At 37.9% G+C, this 24,326-nt stretch overlaps 1 protein-coding gene across 3 annotated transcripts in view; it reads right to left on the reverse strand.

Annotated features, from left to right (window-relative positions):
* LOC131163328 (CLP protease regulatory subunit CLPX2, mitochondrial) overlaps positions 1-23,995 on the reverse strand; it is a 48,546-nt gene extending 24,551 nt beyond the window's left edge. The window contains exons 1-7 of one of the 3 annotated variants that reach the window (XM_058119900.1): positions 23,081-23,995; positions 22,200-22,258; positions 21,941-22,023; positions 21,685-21,768; positions 20,946-20,992; positions 5,914-5,988; positions 5,756-5,833 (exon numbers count right to left, since the gene is read on the reverse strand). In XM_058119900.1, the coding sequence (XP_057975883.1) occupies positions 5,756-5,833; positions 5,914-5,988; positions 20,946-20,992; positions 21,685-21,768; positions 21,941-22,023; positions 22,200-22,258; positions 23,081-23,845 (1,191 nt within the window). In that variant the 5' untranslated portion in view covers positions 23,846-23,995. The remainder of the gene's footprint in view (positions 1-5,755; positions 5,834-5,913; positions 5,989-20,945; positions 20,993-21,684; positions 21,769-21,940; positions 22,024-22,199; positions 22,259-23,080) is intronic. The other 2 variants (XM_058119901.1, XM_058119902.1) reach the window with 2 other exon arrangements.
* Positions 23,996-24,326: the final 331 nt, after the last annotated feature.

The raw sequence follows: 24,326 nt of genomic DNA on the forward strand, positions 1-24,326 counted from the left end.
CAAAAAAAACCCCCAAATACACATAACCATTACAAATTAAACCAGACACGCATAATAAACTAATTAATTAACAAAACTATTGATCCTATTCTGCTGACTTAGTTTCCAACAAGGGTCTACCCATGGTCTGGCTTCTTGTCTACATCTAAAAGTAACATACTATATTCGAATCAACTCCAAACTTCTGATCATAAAATCCAAATATATGTTCTAACACAAAAGACAGCACAGTTATAGCATTACTAATTCTATTTGAGATAGAGAGAGACACATAAATAAACACATGCAATGCAGGTGTGTATATTCCAAATTGTAATAATTATTGAGGAACTAAATTATAAAATAAAACTCTGGAAAGGTGTGTGATGCAGGGGCAGCATCAAGGTTCTGCAGCCATGGAGAAATTAGAAGAGAATAAGGAAGGGGAAGGGACAATTTTGGGAAGATTTGGATAGTATTATACAAGGCATGCCAGGGACTGAAAAAATATTTATAGGTGGAGATTTGAATGGACACGTCGGAAGAGATAATAAAAATTATGAGAGGATACATAGAGAGGATATGGATATGGAGACAAAAATGTGTTAGGGGAGATGATCTTAGATTTTGCTATGTCATATGATTTTAGTATAATGAATACTTGCTTTAAGAAGAGAGAAGAACACTTAATAAACTTTAAAAGTGGACAAAATAAAAGTCAAATAGATTTTTTTTTTAACTATGAGGGTAGATCATTTATCATGCAAGGATTGTAAAGTTATTCCAGGTGAAAGCCTAACCACACAACATAGAGTCTTAGTGTTAGATATATGTATTAAAAAATGGAAGAAAAAGGATAAAATAAACCAGTGTAGGAGAACTAGATGGTGGAACCTAAAAGGAGAAAATATAATAAAATTTAAAGATAAAATGATCAAAGATGGGGATTGGAACTTAGAGGATGGGATAGATACAAATACTCCTTGGAATAGATTAGCTAGCTCTATTAAAAAGATAGCAAAAGAGATTTTAGGTGAATCTTCATTCTTGAATAGCAAAGAAAGTTGGTGGTGAGATAAAGATGTACAAAAAATCATAAAGACAAAAAGAATTTGGTATAAAACGTGGCAAAAATGTAAAAACAGAGATAACTTAGAAAAATATAAGGCGGCAAGAAAAGATGCATAAAGGAAGAGCAAGGACTTAAGAAATGTAAAATGTATAAAAAGTGAGGATGATATTGTCTTGGTTAAGGGCGAAGATATTAAAGAAAGATGGCGAAGTTACTTTAGTAAGTTGTTTAATGAAAACCAAATAGAAGGCTTAAACTTAGAATTGTCAAACGAGGAAAAGACTAAAAATATAAGATTTATTCGCAAAATTAGAGTTAACGAAGTTAAGTTTGCACTAAAAAAGATGAAAAATGGGAAAACTAGGGTGATAACAGAATTATATGGTTAACTGATTTATTTAATACAATTGTAAAAACTAAGAAAATGCCAGATGAATGGAGGAATAGCACTTTAATACCTATATACAAAAATAAAGGAGATATTCAAAATTGTAATAACTATCGTGGAATTAAACTTATGAGTCATACGATGAAACTATGGGAAAGGGTAGTTGAACAAAGATTAAGATTAGAAACGAAGATCTCAGAAAATCAATTTGGTTTTATGCCTGGGAGATCTACCACAGAAACTATTTATCTTTTAAGAAGATTAATGGAAAAGTTTAGGGAAAAGAAGAGGAACTTGCTTATGATATTTATTGACCTTGAGAAAGCATATGATAAGATACCTAGGGAAATTCTATGGTGGATTTTAGAAAAAAAGGATGTATGTTGTAGGTATACCGATGTCATTAACGATATGTACGATGGCGTAATGACTAGTGTAAGGACTATAGATGGAGAAACTAGAAAATTTCCAATTACCATAGGTGTACTTTGCTTTAGAAATGGACCAATTGACTAAGAGTATTCAAAAGTAGGTTACATGGTGTATGTTGTTTGCAGATGATATTGTATTAATTGACGAAACTAGGGACGGAGTAGAGGCTGAATTAGAATTATGGAGAGAAACTTTGGAATCTAGAGGCTTTAAGATAAGTAGAAATAAAACAGAATATATGAAATGTAATTTTAGTAATGATAGAAGGAATATTAGAGACAAAGTTAAACTTGATGATGAACAAATAAATAGCACTTGTAGATTTCGATACCTTGGATCTATTATGCAAGCTGAAAAAGAAATTGAAGATGATGTAATGCATAGAGTTAAAGCAGGTTGGGTAAAATGGAGAAGTGCTTCAAGTGTACTATGTGATCGTAGAATACCCTTAAAATTGAAAGGGAAGTTTTATAGGACAACTATAAGACCAGCTATACTATATGGATCAGAATGTTGGGCGACGAAGAAACATAATATCCAAAAAGTAAAAGTTGCCGAGATGAGAATGCTTAGATGGATGAGTGATATAACATTGAAAGATAAATTAAGGACTGAACATATTCGTGGTAAGTTAAGTGTAACTCCTATAGAAGATAAGATAAGGGAGGGACGACTCAGATGGTATGGACACTTGCAACGTAGGCCTTATAGTGCACCTGTGAGGAAGAGTGGCTCAGTTACTGTGGGGGGCAGTAGAAGGGGTAGGGGTAGACCTAAAATAACTTGAGAGGAGATAGTGAGTAAGGATTTAATATCCTTGAATCTATCAAAAGAAATGGTCCATGATCACATAAAATTGGCGGAAAATGATTCATATAGCCGACCCCACTTAGTGGGACTAAGGCTTGCTTTCACACGCTGTTTATAAGAAAGCCTCTTCACATGAAATTACATAAAAACCCCTAAAACTGCATTACATTACAAACATACCCCTAGAATACACAAATACCACAAACAAGCCCCCAAAATACACATAATACTATACTAATTATACTAAATACATATTAAAATACTAATTAAACCCAACACTTATCAATCCAATTCTTCTTAAGTAGTCTCCAACATGGATCTTCCCAAGGTCTTACTTCTTGTCCTACATCAACTCTTCCCCAGTTAAAAAAAATTTGGCCTCAAATTTTGAAATCTTGGAGGATCAAAATGGAGAAGCAAACTTGAACTTTCCGAAAGCCAATGCTTGAATGAGGCAAGAAATCACATTCCATTGGCAGCACCATAGACTTGACTCGAGAATTAGCATCAATGAACTCATCAAAGATGACAAACTCTATAATAGGAATGTTTGAAGGACTTTGGATGTCTTCAAACACTTCCATTGCCTTGCTTGTTGTGTTTTCAACTTGAGTAACTTTAACATGATCACTAATCTCAAGCGCAATGGTAAGATTGTCACCGTGTGACCTAAAGGTCACAGGTTTGAGGCATGGAAACAATCTCTTGCAAAAATGCAAGGTAAGGCTGCATACTATAGACTCATTGTGGTCCACCCCTTCCCTGGACCCCGCATAAGCGGGTGCTTTGTGCACCAAGCTGCCCTAATATAATTAATTACCAATTAAACCCAAAAATTATCAATCTAATTCTTCTTAAGCACTCTCCAACATGGCTCTTCCCAAGGCCTTGCTTGTCCTACATCAGTGTGATTGAACAAAGAAAAAAATTTGAAATGATATTTTTAGCAAATCAGATTGGTTTTTTGTCAAAGAAATCAACCATAGAAGGTACAATATATCTATTAAGAAGATTAATGGAAAAGCTTAGGGAAAAAAGACGGATTTGCACATGGTTTTTATTGACTTCGAGAAAGCCTATGATAGGTAGCTAAGGAAATCCTACAAAAGGTTCTAAAAAGCGAACGAGTAGGTAATCAGTCATTAAGGATATGAACAATGGAGCAATGAGTATCAAGTCATGTTAGGATTATAGGAAGAGACTATAGGGAATTTCCAATCACTATAGGCGTACATGACCGTCTGCTTTGAGTCATTATCTTTTTGCTCAAGTAATTGATACACTTAATAGACATATCCAAAAGGAAGTTCCATGGCGTGTCTTGACTAACAAAACTAAAGATAAGTAGTGTTTAAGTGAGAATTCTGGAGAGAAGCTTCAGAATCTGGATATTTCAAGATAGAAACTAGGCAAAATAAATGAAATGCAAGTTTAGTCATTCTAGAAGGAATAATGGAGAAAAAAATATTTAAACTTGATCCTTGTTTAGGAGTCAAACAAATATTAAAAGGAAAAGAGAAGAGTATGATTCAACTAAAGAATTAAAAAAAAAAAAAAAACCATGGTTACTTCATTTACATTGTCTAGAACTAGGTGTTATTATTATGAGTCAAATAAATATTAAAGGAAGGAGAAAAGAGTTTAATCCTATATTAAAAGCTTACTAAAGATGCCTAGGTGCATTACTTATTAACTATATTTGTTATTTTTGTGGTGTTTCAACACTCGGCATTAGTGGTCTAGGTGGCAGCTCAACACATGAATTATAGTTGAGGTCCAGGATTCTCTCAGCATCAGCTGCAACTTGGGCTGTTTTCTTTTCTTTTTTTATTTTTATTTTTTTTTGTACCTGCATGTGTGAAAGACCCTGGGTGAACCTCTGGTGACCCCACTCCAGGTCAGTTTAGGCGAGTTGTGACCAGTTGCCCACATCACTACTGCTTCTCTGCAAATCCAGCTTCTTGAGTGCTACTCGGACTGGATTGATGCCCTGTTCCAGTCAAACTCAGCTGGATCGTCCGGCTCAGTCAGGGGTTTTAAAACCATGGGCAGTGTAGCCCTTAAAAGTACAAAATAAGGACTGAGCACAATAAATGTGTCCATTGTAAGCTAGATGCAGCACCTGTACAAGATAAGGGAGAGGAAGATGGTTTGATATCTTGCATTACAGTCCAAATGATGCTCTAGTTCGAAGGAGCTTTTTAGCTGTCTGAAGGTTTTTTTGTGTGTGTCAGGGCCAAAGTAGAGTAACTTGGACTGAGGCAGGAAGTATTTGACAGCATTCCAAGTTTCTATGGTCATCATCATTGTGCAGAATGGCAAAAAAACTCATGTATCTCAACCCCACCAATAGAACCATTCAAGAACTGTTTCTGGGAATCAATTCTAAAAATGACAGTACAAACTCCTAGTAGCTGACATCATGTGGGTGGCCCAATCAAGAAAAGTATGCACATAAAGCTTATACCCAACATGGGAATGCAAACAACGCTATAGGAATGACCAAAGTATCAAATATGATTGCATCTAAAAGAACTAAATGAACCCCAAAAAGGAATAATCTCCAAAAGTGCTACAAATTGACTGCACATATGAGACCAACACCCAAAAGAGAGGAGGGTGGAAAGTTACAACAAACCAAATAGAGGATTTTATGATTTGAGTGACGATTTGACTAGGAAACAAGGCCAACAAGCTCATTGTGCATGCCCCAATGCCTATAAATTAAAAATGTGCAAAAATGTGTTGAACAAAAAGAAATACATGAATTAAATATCTAAGACTACCACAAAATTCTATTTTTTTTATAATGATTTTGAACAAATAAGAACAAGTTAACCCAAAAAATGTATAAACAATTACAAGAAGATTAATATAAGGAGCCATGAAATCAAAGCAAAAAAATAAGAACAAGTTAACCCAAAAAATCAATAAACAATTACAAGAAGATTAATAAAAGAAGCCATGAAGTCAAAGCAATACAAGTAGCATTGCTTCTCAACAGCTTAATTAGAGACTTAAATAGTATAAACAAACTTGAATGGGCAGGCCAGAGTTACAGTTGAGGAACTCACAGTTCCTTCCAGCATCTTCAGCAACGCTTGCTGAACACCCTCTCCAGAAACATCTCTGCCAATGTTTAAGCTCTCAGCCTGCATGGAAATTTCAACTGGATAATAATAAACTGGGTACAGACATATTGTGTATTCATCAAGCAAAAAGATCTAAAGACCTTTTTAGTTATCTTATCAACTTCATCAATGTACACGATCCCATGCTGAGCTGCTTCCACATTGAAGTCGGCAACCTAAATACGACAGAAACAAGAAATGTGTCATGTAAAATAAAACTGCAAAAAAGAAAAATTTGGCACAAAGCAGTGAGATGTTAATCTTTGAAATTACCATACAGCACAAGGAGTGAGAACCATAAAAATACTCATCCAGAGGATGGTTGAGACACCAGGAAGCTAAAATATAAATAAATATTCACAATTCATTACATTATTTCAGTAAATTGCAGCTCTACATTATCACATTTTAGACTGCTAAAGTTTTTAATTTAGATTACTCAAGTCCTAACATGTGTTTTAACATGGTGGCACCATGATACAACAACAAACAAAACCAGGCCTTAGTCCCACTAAGTGGGGTCAGCTATATGAATCCTTTTCCGCCAATTTATGCGATCATGGACCATTTCTTTTGATAGATTCAAGGATATTAAATCCTTACTCACTATCTCCTCCCAAGTTATTTTAGGTCTACCCGTACCCCTTCTGCTGCCCCCCACAGTAACTAAGTCACTCTTCCCCATGATATTAGAAATAAATAATTTCAAAGGGTTTCAGAAATTTTAGCTGCGACTGAAATGCTCAAACATATGATTGCAACATAGCCTGCACTGCACATAACTTTCCTTTTATTTAGGTCATAAGGAGTAGCCACCTTCCTGCACGGCAGCACATTCCACTGTTCAGTACTATTCTTCTTGAAGACTTCAACTGAGCTTAAAATCAAAATTTCGTTGCCTATATCCAAGAACTGAAGCTTCAAATGCTTTAGAACATAGATCTCATACATAGAGATACAACTAGAAAGGCTTGCACAGTCCAATAGCCTGCTCAACATTCCATCAAGCTCTGCAACTAGAGGCTTACCTCCAGACAGAGTGTGAAAGCTCTCCAGAGAGAGAAAGAGGGAGAGAGGAGACAAAGAAAAGAAAGGGAAGACAAGGGGACTATACAACTGAACTCTGGTATCTATACAATATCAGTGTACTATGGTACCTGTACAATATCAGTGGAGGGAGCAATAGCATCAAATAGATAACAGGAACTTTTCCAGCCTCCTGATCAATTAAATTGCCTCACTCTTTTCCTCAGGACACCTTTGAAATACCACTGTCGCAACATCAACATACTCCACAACATCAAATCAAGCCATAAATCCAGGAATTGACAGTCTAACATAAAGACACTTAAATTATGAATATGTAAAAGCAAAATTTAAAAGCCACAAAAAAATGAAGCCACAAGAAACAGAAACCATCAGCTCTCCCCAGCAGAGGCAACCGATCCATGTTTACTCATTTAAATTCTTAAAGGAGGTAAATGAGAAATGGCAACAGCTACTTTCAGAGTATATAATATAACCAGCCTCGTCTTAATCCATTACTCGTCTTTGAACCTCAAACCCAAAATGCCCCATTTTCAAAATCACATTTGAACCCATTTTGCCCCATGTAAGCAGACAAAACAGAGAAACTTTTAGGAACTGGTGAATCAGAGAATACCATATTAGCACTTGAACCCACTAATGGTTTCTTGACAATGCAGAGCATACGACAGAGTACAAGGGTCAAGCAAAAAACAAGCATAATTCAACCCAAAAAAAAATGCATTCATGTTCAAGCACATGCTTCTGAAGATTGAAGAAGTATTTCAGGCAATTGTTACTCTGCGTTTTCAAATACAAGCTTCTAACCATTTATCTTCATTGTTAAAACACTTGGGCAACGTTTGGTAATCTGCATAAGGTTCATACATCCAAACCTACTCTCTCTCTCCCATGCACGGTGCACGGTGAGGCGGGAAGAACAGTGACCAAAAGGAAGCCTTTCAATCTGGCCCTCAACAAAGAGAAAGTTGACCTCCTCAGAATCACAGAGTGGTGAAGACCCAGGAGAATCTCCATTTTCATGGAGGTAGAGGAAGTCATTTGGTTCCTTGTTGTGTTGGAAGACTTGTGGGGCTGCAGAGAGAAGAGAACATTGTCCCCCCCCCCCCCCCCGGGGGATGGTGCACGAGGAATTATGAGAAAATGCTGCTGCTCCAACTCAAAGAGAATAGGTTTGGGGTTCTTCTTGCCCTAATGAAGGTTAACCATAACTGGATGATTCATGAATCGTCCATTCAAAATCGATCTGTGGATTAGAAAAACTAATGGAGGCTTAAAGAATATAAACTTTCCAGTAGGCTTCAAAACTCTGGGTTGGGTCAAGATCTCCTCAGCGGTGGTGGATCAGGGGAAGAAAATGATCCCCAACTTGAAAAGGGTAACCAAGTGTGCAAGGAAGTGGAAGGAGGCTCCTCCAGAGTTTTAGAGGAACATTGGACAGCAATCTCCCACTCTTGTTGCATTAATGAAGTTTTTTTTATCTGGGGAAAAAAAAAAGTCTCCCTCTCTCGTTGCTGTCTCCATGGTTTCACCGCCTCTTTAGTCGATTGCTCTTGCCCTCACTGCAGAAGCCCCTAATGGTCAAACTCAGAGTTTTGAAGAGGCATCCTGCACAACAGATGAAGGTGAGGGAGTTCACATGCCCCTTCGCATGAGTGGTCAGGCAGAACAGTGAAAGCAAGGCCAGCAACGTCCAAACTTCAAATTTGCCTGAGCTAGGCCCTCAAAACCCCAAATTTTTTGTAAGCTTCAGAGATCTTGGGCTGGCCTTGCTTCATGTACAGCTAGGATCAATCCAGGTAAGCTCTTTGGGCTTGTAGTCCCTTTGGCTACCCTCATTGGCCCCACCTCTTCAGCTTCACTTTCTCTCCTTTTCTGTTTACGAAGGCCCAAGTGCTGGATTCCCTAAAGCAAACAAGGAGATCCCGCCACTGCAGGAGAAAAAGAACAGGGAAGGAGGACAATCAGCAGCCTGACCTGGAGATTTTGAATACCCAGGAGTAGGAGAATGCCTGGCTCTAGTTCCTGCTCCATTGCTAAGTCAAAGCAGCTCAGACAGCAGTCCCCCTATCCCCTGTTTTTGAGGTGCTCAAAAGGCTGGACACTGGAAATGATTTGTTTAAAAAACAGGCTTCTAATTAGGTACCTCGGAAAATGAGGATGATTAGCAAAACCATTAAAGTGTTTTGAGGGCTTTGAAGATAAGGCGCCATCAAAAATACACGGCAGTGACAAAAGAAAGATTTGAGAGATTGGAGTTCTCTGTCAATTACAACAAAGTAAGAGGGTGCTCAGATGTGGGGGGAGGCTAGCAGCAGCCAGGGAATCTCAGTGTGCCCATGTTGAGAGAACTGATTGACCCTGATGACAGATCTAAAAGAACTCTAATAAAATCATTTTTAAGCATTGTGGAGGCGATGTCATTTGTTTACAGGAAACCAAAAAAGAACACATGAACAGAAACACAGCTTAACAGCCTTTGGGGTCATAAAAATTGCAGATGGAGTTGCCATGCAGCTGCAGGCAATGCTGGCAGTATTCTTCTTTTATGGAAAGAAGTGGTGGAGTCGGTGGATTTTACCATAAATTGCTTCTCAGTGTTCTACCTGTTTAGGAACCTGGAACAGCGGAATAAGGACAAGAAATCCTCCAAGAAAAAAAGGAGAAAAAAAAAAAAAGGAAAAACTGAAAAATTACATCAAAGCAGCTTTCCAATCCCTTTGAACATCAGACAACAAAGACCCCCAGAAACACCACAAGAATGAGCCCAAAAAGAAACAAAAAGAAATGACTTTCTCCCAAAGCAATCTTGGAGTCTTTTTTTAACTCTAACATCCCTTTCCACCCAAAGCGATCAAAGGATTGTAAAAACAGCACAATCCCAAAATATCCTCTCTCCCCTTCTTTCCGAAACACCAAAACTTCACCTTCAAAAAATCCTAAATTGTAGCCAGAGCCACCCAATTTTCACCAGAGTACAAAATCAAATTGTCCCACATGTACCTCGCTAGTTTACAATGGAATAAAATATGGCTAATAGTCTCATTAGACTCATTGTGCAGCATACAAATATCTGGTGTAAGGGATTTTGTAAGGCCTCCCTTTTTTGTAGCATATCATTTGCATTGACCTTGTTAAGAATTAAAGTCCAAATGAAAGCCTGGATTTTTAAAGGAACTTTTGCTTTCCATACAGCTTCATGTAAGAGGAAAGGGCTAGGATTTGTGGATTTTATGAGATTTGAAGAGAAAGACTTTGAAAAGAAAGACCCTGAAGCCTTCCCAATCCAAAGCCTTGCATCCCCCCACAGATTTGACACAAAAGAATCCAGCACACCCAGTATGAGTTAACTCTTCAACCTCTCTTTCATTGAGACTTCCGAAAAAATGAAAACTAAGAAAGAGCCCCACAACCCCCTCCCCCCAAAGAATAAAAAGCTGAAATTTGTGCATTGTGAAGAGTGGAAAATCAAACAAGCATGGCACCAGCTGCTCCAAAAAAGACTCAACAACACAAATGTCCTTCCTAAAGTGAATTTCATCCCCATTAACTGCTTTAAAACAAGTGCAAGGAAAGAAAAGGCCACATCCTGGGAAACAAACTTCCAAGGACTTGCATAAGTGGCATTACTACTCCCCCTGAAATCCCATCCATTCCTGTGTATTCACTAGCATCTATGGCCCAGGTGAAGGGCCTTCTATGCAGATCTTTGGGAATGAGCTCAAAGGTAACTAGGATTCCCTGTGGGTCCTCATAGGTGAATTCAACATGGTTTTGTACCCCCCACAAAAGAACTGGCAGCACCTCTAAAAGACCCAAGCATGAAAGAGTTTCTTGACTTATTAACAAGAATGCACTCATTGATCTTCCCCTCACTGGAGGCTCTTTCACTTGGTCTAACTCTAGGGAGATGCCATTTCTTCAAGGATCTATAGGTTCTTAATCACCAAAGATTGGGAAGAACATTTCTCCAAGAGCTCTCAAAATCTTCTCCCAAGGCCCACATCAGATCATTTCGCCATCCTGCTCAATATGGGTGGAATTAGTTGGGGAGAACTCCTTTCCAATCTGACAACATTCAGCTTAGCACGATGGCTTGGTGACCTGGTGAGATGGACCGCCCTCCATTTTGAAGGGAAAGCTAATTCTATAGTACCCTCGAAACTAAAAGGACAAGCTGAAATGGTGGATTAAGAGCACCTTTGGAAACATTCAGTCGAAGAAAACTGTTCTACTTAATGGCTTGAAGGAGCTGGAAGAGGAACTTTACCAAGGCCTCAATGTTGAGAGTAAAAAACGGAGATTATCCCTTAGAAAAAAGTTTGCCAATGTTTAGCATGGAAGAGATTACCTGGAGATAGAAATCCAGGGCTCTCTGGCTTAACGTGGGGATTGAAACACCAGGTTCTTATGCTGAACAGCAAATTGCTCACCAGAGATTCAACTATTTGTCTAGAATTGAAATTAAGGGTGAGTCTTCAGTTGAAGTGGGGGATACTACAAGGAACATCAGCGATTTCTACAAGGGCAGTGTCATGGAGACTAGCAGTAGACATCAGTTTCAGCAACTTGAACACTTCAACCGTGCAGTGGTGTGCATTGGTTTGAAAGACACTTTGATGAGGAGGATATCTTCCAAGCTATCAAGGAAAGTGATGGAGACAAACCCCAAGCCCTGGTGGTTTTACTTTGGCTTTCTTTCAAGCTAACTGGGTTCTCCCCAACCAGGATATTATCAGCTATCTTAATGACTTTCACTGCACAGGTAGATTTGTGAGCAGTCTGAACTCCACTTTTATCACCTTAATGCCCAAGAAAATTGGGGCGTGCAACATCAAGGATTTTCACCCTTTGCGGGTAGCACCTATACAATCATGTTCAAAGTCCTTGCTACGAGGTTTAGAAAAGCATACTGGTCAATGCCAACATGATTTTGTAGCAAGAAGGCAGATCACGGATGCTGCCCTTATTGTTAATGAAGTTGTGGATGCCTTTTAAGAAAAGTAAAGGAAGAATGAGCCTTGGTGCAACGATAGAGTTGTTGCCGTGTGATCCGGAGGTCACAGGTTTGAGGTGTGGAACAGCCTCTTGCAAAAATACAAGGTAAGGCTGCATTCTATAGACCAATTGTGGTTGACACCCTCCCCGGACCCTGCATACACAGGAGCTTTGCTGGCCAAGCTGCCCTCTTATTAACAATAGCTGGTTTGCAAACTTGACATGAAAAAGGCTTTTGATCACATGCATTGGGATTTGCTCCTTCATATTCTCAAAAAAAAAAAAATGGCTTTTGGGGATTTGTGTTTAGCCCATGTAGATGGATTGATTTGTGTGTAGCCCATGTAGGTGGACTGATTTGTGTGTAGCCCATATAGGTGGATTCATCAATGTATCTCAACCCCATCCTTCTCGGTGCTTGTTAATCGCTACCGTCTCTATCCTTTTGCTCTTCCAAACGCTCCCTCTTCCTGTTACAGTTTATCTTGGTCATGGAAGTTTTAAGCCTGATGTTGAAAGAGGCTTCTCCTCAAGTGTCATAGCATTGGAATAAACAAGAGAAAATGGAAGTTTTTTTGCAAAAAATAAAACCCTCATTAGATTCTCAATCTTAGGGGCACCGTCCTAGGTTTTGAGGTAGTCTCCAATTTGAAGGAGAATTTGGGAAAAATCAAAGTTATTCTTCTTGGGGACATAGCAAAAGTGACACCTCTTTGCAGGCATCTTGGGGTACAACTTGGGGGCTCTTCCAATTACATACCTAGGAATTCCACTTAATGCCAAATTCAAAGACAAAGGTGTTCAGGACCCAACCATTCAAAGAAAGTCGCCCAGTCGAAAAAGGAATTATCTCCATAAGGGTGGAAGACGTATTCTTGTAAAGAGCACTCAATCGAATACTTTGGTCTACTTTACGTGCCTCTTCCCTATCCCTTGCTCAGTTGCTAAATGTTGGAGCATAATTCATAGGAGATTCTTTTGGAGGAGCTTAGGGGAGGGATTCAAATACCACTTCATAAAATGGGTGGTCGTTAAATAACCACAAGGGAGGTTTAGGGATTAGAGATTTATGAAGGAGAAGAATCTCTAGAGGGAGGTAATTGCTTCAAAATATGGTCTTTAGCACAACAGGTGGACTATCAAGAGCCAAGAGCAACATGGTATCAAAGTCTAGAAATACATCACATATGGTTGGGAGGATTTCTTCTCTCATCATTTTTCGAGTAGGTAATGAGGACAATGTTTTCGAGAATATTGTTAAACATAGGGATCCTAGTTGTACATAGACAAGTAAGGACTCTATTAATCATTTTTCAAATCAATTGATTGCCTTGAATGATAGGGAGTCTTCATCTTCAAATCCTGAGCTTAATCTCCTTCATGTTGATAACTTGGATGATTCTTTAGGAGACCTGAGTCCCACTAGAACAAGTATTGGTATCCTTCCCCTTCCTACACAACCTCATCTTGTTTCTAATACTTTATGCCAAAGGAAGGATTCTTGTAGGGAAGAGGGATATGAGTTTAGCTCTGAATGATAGGGAGTCTTCATCTTCAAATCCTGAGCTTAATCTCCTTCATGTTGATAACTTGGATGATTCTTTGGGAGACCTGAGTCCCACTAGAACAAGTATTGGTATCCTTCCCCTTCCTACACAACCTCATCTTGTTTATAATACTTTATGCCAAAGGAAGGATTCTTGTAGGGAAGAGGGATGTGAGTTTAGCTCTGAGCGTGGAGAGAGAGACCTGATAGACTCACACAAGCTCTTAGATGACCTTGGCTCGAAACTAGTAGACCCTGCAAGAGAAGGGGTGAGGCTGGGTTTGAGCCCTAAAACCTACGAAAGAAGGAAGAAGAAAGTTCAAAAAAGAACTAGGAAACTTGGTTTCCTTCATAAATTATTGAGAAAATTGGTTGGGAGGGGGGGGGGGGGGGAATAGGGTGGAAAGCAGGGTTAAGATATGAAGATTATCAGTTGGAATGTGAGAGGTCTAGGGGGAGTGAGGAAAAGGAGTTGATCAAGGATGTCAACACGTGTAGACCAGGATTCAATGCCTCAACGGAGATGGCTATCAAAAAATGTATTGGTTGTCCTTTACCATGCACTTTATAGGTTCACGGAGTCACCACTAACCTTTTTTGGTCTAGGTGTAGTTAAGTTCACCTAATTACTATCGATTAATTGGTCTCTAACTAATCCTAAGGTCCAAGGAACCAATAGTCTATAATCTATGTTCTAGAGTTGTGTTCAAGAGTTTAGTTATGTGAGAGGAAGGTAATAGCACCCCCTACACACCCATTCTTTCAAATCGTACCATGATAAGTTTGAGATGTTTCATTAATCAAGAATAGTTTTCAATTTTTTGGTGAATTACGTTATCTTTCCTTTAAATACTGTTTCACGTTACAACTATCACGTACCCCATCAAAGTTGTAAGGCTTCCCTCACCTCAAGAATCACACAAAGAACAATAACATGTCACCTTGGGAATCCATCGTCAAATTTATTAATTAAAGTTTATGATTGCATTCAATTTGATTCAATCTCAATTCTTTAGAGGAATTTCAAAGCATGTCATGCCACAATTGGTTTCATAATTTCCAAAGCAAACAACTCACACTATGTTCCCAATCTATGCACAAGTACATCCTTATTTCACATAAAATGATAATTCATGTAGCATTTGAATGAAATGAATTGAACACGCATACTCAACTATCTCAATCAAGCCAAATCAATTCATATCATCATGCATCATTTATACACAACAAATTGAACCGTGTCATCACAAATCCTTCATAAATATGAAATAAGAACTAGCCAATTCAAAACACATTTCATTATCCATCGGGCTTTATCATTATTCTCCAACCTACTAATGTGCTTTAAGATTCAATAAGGCCCCAAAACATCGAAAAGCGCCAAAGATTCCCTAGAAATTAACTAGAAACTCTCTTGTATTTTATTAGAATTTTCTGCACTTCTTTGGTTTTTAAACAATTTATAATGACTGAAACAGAAGAAAATGCAAGAAAAATAACAAATAAACTAAATAAAAGGGGAAATGTATTGAGGAGTTCTAATAAATTTTAAAAAATAAAATAAAAATCAAGGCACTTTATTTCAAAAGAAGCAATTTTTGAGTTAAAAAAAAAAATAGGTTTCAGTATTAAAATTTTCAAATAAATGAAAAATAAAAATAAATAAAAATAACATGCAAAAATTTAAAGAAATTCCCCCAAAATAAAAAATAAATTTTCTCTAAGATTCCCTTATTTCTTCATATTTTTTTGGCAATTGGAGATATTTTTTATTTATTTTTAAACTTTGAAACAGATTTCAAAAATAATAAAATAAAATATAATAAATGGGAGAACCAATCGACTGGTTCAAGTGGACCAGCCGACCAGTCCATGTCTCTTGAAAAATGAATGCATTTTCACATGACGCCTCCCCCCTTCACTGTTCATCTTCTTCAGGAGGAAATGCTAGGGTTCCCTGCACACTCAGGCTACAGCCATTGTGCTGTCAACCCTGCTCTCCATCACCATTTCTCTCTCTCTCTGCCACAGCACTACCGGCCTGTAACTGCAGGTCCGCTGCCCTTGTTCAACCGTCTGCTGTCCCTGCTCGACGGTGTCGCCGTCTCTGGCTGTCGGAAGCTTCTTCCGGGTCCTTCTTCTTCTCCTACTTCTTCTTCTCTCTTTCTCTCTCTACCTCTCTTTCTCTCTCTTTCTGGACTTCTTTCACTTTTTCCTCTGGTATTACTGCAATTTTTCCCCTGGTTCTTCTTCCTCTGGTTTCAGTCTGGTTTATTCTTCTAGTTCATCTTCCTCCAGTCTTGTTCCGATTCCTTCCTCCAATTTTTCTTCTCATATGTCTCACTTTGTTGCTTTCCTCGTTCCATTTTTTAATACAAAACCAGTGCAAATCAGTGCACAAAGAATGAAACAACACAAAGAGAAGAAAAACAAGCTAGAACTAAGGAGCCATCTACATTCAAACACCAAAAAAACATTCTTTTTATTTCATGGAATTCAAATATGATCAAGGTTCATAATCCACAAACTCAAATATCAATCACCCTAGAGAAAATTGAGTGTGAGAGAAAAGATCATACCTTTTAGTTATTCCTTCCAAGAAATAAAGCAAGAATTACGATATAAACTCACAAAATCCCAAAAATTTTAAGGGAACAAAGTATTTTTCAAACCCAATGTTCAAGCCTCCTCCTACTTTCTCTCTTGAACGTGAGTCTCTTCTTGAGCCTCTTCTTGTGTTGAGTGTATCCCTTCTCTCTAAAAGATACTATTTTCTTTCTAGAGGATCATAGACCTTTCTTCAGATGTATTTTGGGTATCCTCCATGTCTTTGAGAGAGTGTCAAGGCTAAAAGCAAATTTGGGGAAGAGTGGTCTAGCTAAAATTAATGTACCTCTTGAGCGTGTTAGGGAGCGGGCTTCAAAAGTGGGGTGTGGTCTTTTAGAGTGGCCTTTGGCTTACTTAGGGTCCCTTTAGGGGGCAATCCTAGATCCATGGATTTTTAGAATCCAATGGTGGAAAGAGTGGCAAAGAGGTTCGGCTGATTGGAAGGGGCACTCCCTTAAGGGTAGAATCACCCCTATTCAGGCTTTTTATCTAGCATTCCCTTATATTGTATGTCAATTTTTAAAATTCTAGTGGGGATTGTTAATAAGATTCAGAAAATAATAAGAGATTTCTTATGGTCAGCAGCTGGGGGTTTTCGGGGATCATTTAGTTAGGTGGGAGCAGGTTTTCAAGTCTAAAAGAAGGAAGGGCTGGGTCTTGGAAATTTGGTGCCTAAAAACATTACTCTCCTAGCTAAATGGTATGGCGTTTTCCCTTAGAATATCATTCCCTTTGGTATAAAGAGATTAGAAGTAAGCATGGATTGGGTGTGAATGGTGGGATACCATTGTTAGATTGCTATATCTTCCGAGAGTCCATGGAGATCTATATCTCATATTTATCCATTATTCACTCCTCACATTGATTTGGTCATGGGGAGGGGTTCTCGGATTCATTTTTGGAAAAATCCATGGTTGGGGAATGATTTCCTATCCACATCTTATCCTTGCCTCTTCTGATTGAGCTCGAGCAAGATGGTATGATTTCATTTTTTGTTGTCGATTCAGTTAGCCCTCTAGTTTATTGAAACTTTTATTTCAGAAAATCTTTAAATGATAGAGAATGATGGAAATTTCCTCCTTGTTGACATTATTGAATAATTGTCATCTTTCTTTAGCTAGGGATACTTCGGGAAATTATACAGGGGACCTCCCTCTCCACATGTCTGTCTATATTTTAAATGTTAGACATGTGGCAAATTGGTCCTACATTCATTAATATCAGAGGGGGACCCATTTTTAATTAGTGTATAATTTAGGAAATAAGCACACAAACACGTGGAGGGGAAGGTCTCTTGTATAATTTCTCGGATACTCCAATCTTGGGCTTTGGATCATTGGGGGGTATATTCTTGAAAATCTTTTTTTCAAGTTTTTGACTCATACCAACTCTTGTTTTCCTCTATTTTCATGTATTTGGAAGGCCAAAACTCTCCCAAAGCTTAAGGCTTTCATTTGACTGACTGGGCTTAATAGAATCAATACTAATAACCAATTGCAAGTTAGTAGACCTTCGAAGGCCTTATCTCTAACTGTTTGTGTGCTCTATTATTTGAATTCTGAGTCAGCTCCTCATTTGTTTACACTGTGATTTTTCTTGGAGCATCTGGAAAAATTTATTTTGCGTGCTGGGAGAAGCATGGGTTTGACCAAAGACAGTGGAGAGAATGTTGGCTACCTCTTTTGAGGGTTTCGGAAGAAGAAGGGATAGAACTGCTCTGTGGAAGTGTGGAATATTTGCAGTCTGTGGGGTTTAAGGTTGGAGCACCATGCACAGATTTTTTAGGGATAAAATTGAATAGGCAGCTAGTTTGGGAGAAGATTCATCATTTGGCTTCTTTAGGGTGCATTGGATATGGATGCGTTAAGGGACAAGCTTTTCAAAAACTCAGCGAGATTAGGGAAATTTTTTTCTTTGATACAACAACAAGAAGTCTTAAATCCCACTAGGTGGGGTCAACTACATGAATCCTTTCCCACCAATTCACCTGATCCAGAGCATTTTCCTCTATTAGATTAAGGGCTACTAAATCCTTCCTCACTACCTTATTCCAAGTTATTTTATGTCTACCCCTACCTCTTTTCATGCCGGAAACACTAACTCACTCCTCCTCAAGGGTGCTCATTCCTTACTTTATCTTTCAATGTTAAACCACTCATCCACCTTAACATTTGCATCTCAGCAAATTTCATTTTTTTTGTGTCTTAGTTGCCCAACATTCTTAACCATAAAGCGTAGCTGGCCTTACAGCCATCTCATAAAACTTTCCTTTTAATTTTAAGGGTATTCTACGATCACACAACACACCTGACGCACTCCTCCATTTTAACCAACCTATCTTAATTCTATGTACTACATTCTTGTTCAATTTCCCCCTTAGCTTGCATAATAGATCCAAGATATCTAAATCTATCAATGCCATTAATCTCTTGATTATCTAGTTTAATCTTCTCTCTATTGCTACTCCTTACATTACTGAAATTACTTTCATATATTCTGTCTTATTCCTACTTATACTAAACCCTTTAGACTCTAATGTGGCTCTCCAAAGTTCTAAGTTTGATTCCACTACACTTATACTATCATCAATCAACACGATATCATTTGCAAACAACAGACACTAAGGGACTTCATTTTGGATATTCCTAATTAGTTCATCAATTACTAAAGTAAAAAAGAGAATGACTCAAAGTAGAACCTTGATGTATAACTATTGTGATTGGAAACTTTCTAGAATCTCCTCCTACAATCCTAACACTAGTTATTACTCTACCATACATATCCTTATGACCATATGTCTACTGCAAACTCCCTTCTTTTCTAATACCCACCAAAGAACTTCTCTAGGTCCTCTATCATAAACTTTCTCTAGGTCAATAAAAATCATATGTAAGTCCTTCTTCTTTTCCCTAAACTTTCCATTAAATTTCTTAAAAGATAAATAACTTTTGTTGTTGATCTTCCAAGCATAAAACCAAATTGATTTTCTAAAATCTCCGTTTCTAATCTTATTCTATGTTCAATTACCCTTTCCCATTATTTCATCATATGACTCATAATCTTAATTCCATGCCAGTTATTACAATTTTGAATATCAACTTTGGTTTTGTACAAAGGTACTAACGTACTTTTCCTCCATTCTTCTAGAATTTTCTTGGTTTTTATAGTGTTAAATAGATTAGTTAACCAACTAATTCATTTTATCCCTTAAACATTTCCAAACTTGAACTGGTATTTTAACTGGTCCTATAGATTTCCCACTCTTCATTTTTTTTAATGTCATCTTAACTTCAAGGGCTCTAATTTTGCGAATATATCTCTTATTTTTAGTCTTCTCCTCATTTGTTACTTCCGCGTTCAATTTTTCATTTTGGTTTTCATTAAACAACTTTTCAAAGTATCTCCGCCACCTCTCTTTTATGCCTTCTTCTTTAATTAAGACATTATCATTCTTGTCCTTTATGCATTTTACATCACCTAAATATTTGCAATTTCTTTCTCTAGCTCTAGCAAGTTTATAAATGTCTTTTTTCCCTTCTTTTGTATCTAGTTTAGCATACAAAGTACTATAAGCTCTATGTTTAGCTTCATTGATAAACTTTTTTGCATCTTTTCTGGCTTCTTTATATTTTTCAAGATTTCTATATTTCTACAATTTTGTCATATTTTATACCAATTTCTTTTTGACTTAACGGCTTTTTGGACTTCTTGATCCCACCACCAACTTTCTTTACTACCCGAGTATCTTCCTTTTGGACACACCTCTTTTGCTTTGATATTTCAAAGTATTTTTTTTGTGTTTTTAGTTTCTTTTCCCAGGATTTTTCCAGAATTTGATGGGAGATCACTTAGTCTCCTCTTTGTAAATTCTTCTCCTTCTAATGAAATCTCTTCTTTTGCTATCGAAAAAATAATGAGGGCAATGTTTTCTTCTAGCATGATGTTGGGGTGCTGCAAATCACCTCTAGAACCAAATCCCCTCCATCTAGATGCTGTCATCAACAATCATCTCCAAAAGACCAAGGAAATTTTTTACGCATAACTCTAATTAGGAACGATTTTGAGCAGAATTGGAACAACTCATGAATTTCTTTGATTGCTTATACAAAAGCCACTGCAGTATCACCACAAATGATCCCAAGTGGACCCCTGACAAAGGCATGTTCATGGTCCGATTCTTCTATAGGAAATTCACTCCCCTGAGAAAAACTCTAGACAAATTTCCTTGGAGGCTCATTTGGCAAACAGCAGCCCCACTAAAGTTTCTCTTTTTGCATGTGAGGCAATTTTCAGGAAAAGTCTTACCATGGACAACCTTCATAAAAGGGGCTAACCCTTTGTGAATCGATGCTCCCTGTGTTTTGAATGTGCAGAGTTTATTTATCACACCCTCTTGCACTGCTCTTGGACCAGAGCCCTTTGGGGCTTGGCCATTACCTGAGTCAGATGCCACTGGGTTATTGCTAGAACAATGGAAAGTGAGTTATAGACTTGGAATGAAATCCATGCTTGTAAGGAGAGGAAGAAAGCCTTATCCCACATTCCTACTGCCATCTTTTGGCTGGTGGGGAGGGAAAGGAATAAGAAAGATTTTGAAGGAGCAGCTACACCCCTTAAATGTTTTTAAAGAACAATGGATTGGTACTGCTACTAGATGGCATAGTGGTTTGTCCTTAGTTGACTCACTTATAATTCTTGATTTTTTTTACTCCCTGCACAGCAGGTAAGAGTTTGCTGTTCTGGGCATGCACAGCATCCCCTTGATGCCCTTTAATGAATTTTTTGCTGATAAAAAATAAAGGAAAAAAAAAAAGTAATTCTACATTTACGATCACACTATTTTCTTTTGATTACGCAAATTAAATTTAGAATGTCTACCATGTTTGCCACAAAAGAAAAACAACCAAACAAACAAAAAAGAACCATGAACCATACCGTAAGTAGCTTATACAAAATTGATTCCACGTCTTCTCCAACATAACCTGCCTGGAGAGAGAGAGAGAGAGAACAGTTTCCTATATCAGTGAAAATCAACCAAACTAAAATGTCATAGCCTCCATGAGGCCAAATTCATAATGACAAAACATGTTCAGGATGATATAACAACTAGCAATGCATAATAGTTCTCAAAAGAAGCTCATTGATGGCCTCCAATCACCAAATTTCTGACTTATTTCCCCTTAGGAATATTCAATAAAAAATCCAGATGCAGTCAATTCTCAGAACCTCTACACTTTTCTTGTTATACATGAAAATGGCTTCAATAAAACAAAAGCAATTCTCTACAAGGCAGTAGTTGAATCCATTGATGAATATTTCTGAAGGGTCTTTGTAAGCATCGAAGGGTGTGAGAGGAATTGGTACTAATTATCTTTACTTAATATCAAAAGAAAAAATTAAATATCATTAAGAACAATAAAATAGAGAGCTGAAAGTTTGATACTGGGTCTCCTCAACCCCCTGCCCACAGAGCATGTGCAAACAAAGAGGTGTAGAGGTGGAGGCAGGGGGGAATAGGAGAGAGAAATTAAGGCAGGTGTTATGTCTACCTGATTCATGATATAAGAAGTGATGTAACTGAACAAGGACAATTCTATTTCACTCGGCAAAAATCAATTTTTGCCATTACGTACCAACATCCAAAATAATGATACTAAGAAAATAACCAAGGAACTTGCCTGTGTTAATGATGTTGCATCTGCAACAATGAATGGCACATTTACAATGCGAGCTAGTGTTTTTGCAAGTAACGTCTTCCCTGTCCTTAGTCAAGGTAAAAGGTAAAGTTTAGAAGAGAAATCCTAATTTGAGCAGGATATTTTCATACTGACAGCATAAATTATGTGAAAATAAAATGAAATTTGCAAATGGGCAACAATTCAGATTATCACAAGAACCAAAACATATGATCTTAAAAGCAGCAATCACACCTGAACCAGTTGGGCCCATCAATAATACATTGCTTTTCTCTAGTTCAACAAAATCACCATCATCAAATTCCCCCTTGGCACTGCTAAAAAATTAAGAAGTCTAATTCAATTAAGAAACAACATCTAGTTGGGGGAAGAAAAAATCAGCAACTTCTAAAAGTCAAAACCACATATATCAATCACTTGTGAATGCATGCAAAATGGGGAAGAAAATTAATACTATCTATAAGAAACAATAGATTAGATATTGATAACTGACTCCTGCAGAGAGGTATGATGGATCCTTTTGTAGTGATTGTAAACTGCCACAGAAAGCACCTGTCACATAGTATGCTTCATGTGTTAATCAAAAATTATAAAAGAAGTGTATGGTGCACTTGAGTACACAATTACAGTTATGAATGACATAAAAACACAATTGACCCCACTTTTCTTAAAAAACAAATTGCGAAACAAATTACAGCTGCAAAAATAATACCTTGCCTGCTAAATGCAGATTCTAGTAAACTAAAGAAATGAAAAAAAAAAAAATTGTAGAAATCAGTAATTATCGATAATATTTATGAGTGGTAAAGTTTAACAAATTCACTAGTAGTCATATATTTCTTAGACTCTTAAAAAGTGAGATCAATACAAACATGAATTATGACGCACCTTTTTCATGGGACATATAAAATCAAACAATGCCATAAAGAATCAAATACACAAAACAAATATGAATTTACATGGTAATTGCATTAGTGCTGACATATTTAAACTAAAAAGGGGGAAAAACATGCACATTTTGGCTCTTCACTAATCAATAACATAGTTGTCTATAAACTCTCTACTACTCATACATCGCAATGTATAACATAGTTGTCTATAAACTCTCTACTACTCATACATCGCAATGTAAGTAGAACACCAGTGAGGCCAACATGTACAAAATCAATGAGATACTTGAAGGGTGGGGTATCCATACCCATGCCAACCTAGTCAAAACATTGATGAAGGAAAACATAGATTAAAAAAAACACTATGGAACTAATGCGTGCAGACAGTCAATAATTCTCCCTTATCAGATATCATAAGCATAACTCTTTCTAAATAGTCAGAAATGGAGGGGAGAAAACAATAATTACTGAAAGCATGGCAAACCTTTTTCGCTTTTTCCTGCCCAATAACAAACTCATCAAGTCTCTTACAAATCTCCTTGGGCGTCGGCAAGTGCTTCCCCAAACTCGTCCCATCAAAGCTACTTCCCTCCCCATAACATCCTCCACCACCGCCGCCGAAACTGCCAGTCCCCGCCGCCACAACCGTCATCTCCGGCGGCGCCGCTGCTTCCATATTCACGGTCGTAGAATTCTCGGGCGGCAAATCACCGCCATACGACCTTAACCTCTCCCAAATCGACCCGCCACCCATTTCCCCTTTCCCACTCTTCTCCCCATCTTTTCCACTATTCCCCTTCACATCCTCCCCCTTAACCCTACCAATCTCAATGAAGCTACCCTGCAGAGGCACCAACTTGAAGGGCCTAAAGTAGAAGGCGGTCCTGCAATTGGGGCACAAATTCAGTGCTTGGTACACCCCGGTCTCGCCGCCGGTGATTGACAGGGGTCGAGTCGAGAACAGAAGGTTCATTTGCTTGGAACAGCGAGGGCAGTTCACCTGCGCCCTTATGTGGTCGTAGTCGTCGGAGCTTCCGTCCCATTTGTAACGCTCTTGAAACCGTAGACCTGGTTCGCGGAGACGACGGTGCGCCGCCACCTCACCGCGGATGCAGTTGTACCTCGCGGTGGCGGCGGCGGCGGCGAGGAAGGGAGGTTTGTTAGTGGAGTAGTAGTGAGAATGGAGGGGTTGCGATATTCTGGTTGTGAATTGAGAGAGCTTCTTCTTCCATCTGAAGAGAAAGGACATGGTCCTAATTTTGGCTCTGGATTCAGGGGCACGAAGGGAGTGTAAGCAGTTATTGAAGCCGACATCAAAGTGCAGACTACAGTCCAATGCTTCAATGGAAGAAAGAGAGAGAGTGAGAACAGAGAGATGACTTCTTACCTCACTAATTTTGGGCTTATTTTCAGGAGTTTTTTCGATTTCAATTTTATTTTAATTAAAAATAAATTATATGGAATTTTATTTTTCAAATTCATGCGTCCCAAAATTGCAGGATGGTCTAATATCTTTTAAGCAAAAGGCATTAGACCATTCAATATTTTTTAATCTGTGCAAAAACCATGGGCGACACGTGAGTAGTAAAAAATAGAAAATACTCATATACTCAGCTCAATTGTTATCATTTCCTGTGTTGTGATCAGACTATCTAACTTCTAGACCCCATATCCAACTCATGGACCCCAACCCACTCTTATTTCAGAACTTAATGTAAACTTTAGGTAAA

The sequence above is a fragment of the Malania oleifera genome, chromosome 9, assembly GCF_029873635.1.
Source record: "Malania oleifera isolate guangnan ecotype guangnan chromosome 9, ASM2987363v1, whole genome shotgun sequence".
NCBI classification, from domain to species: domain Eukaryota; kingdom Viridiplantae; phylum Streptophyta; class Magnoliopsida; order Santalales; family Ximeniaceae; genus Malania; species Malania oleifera.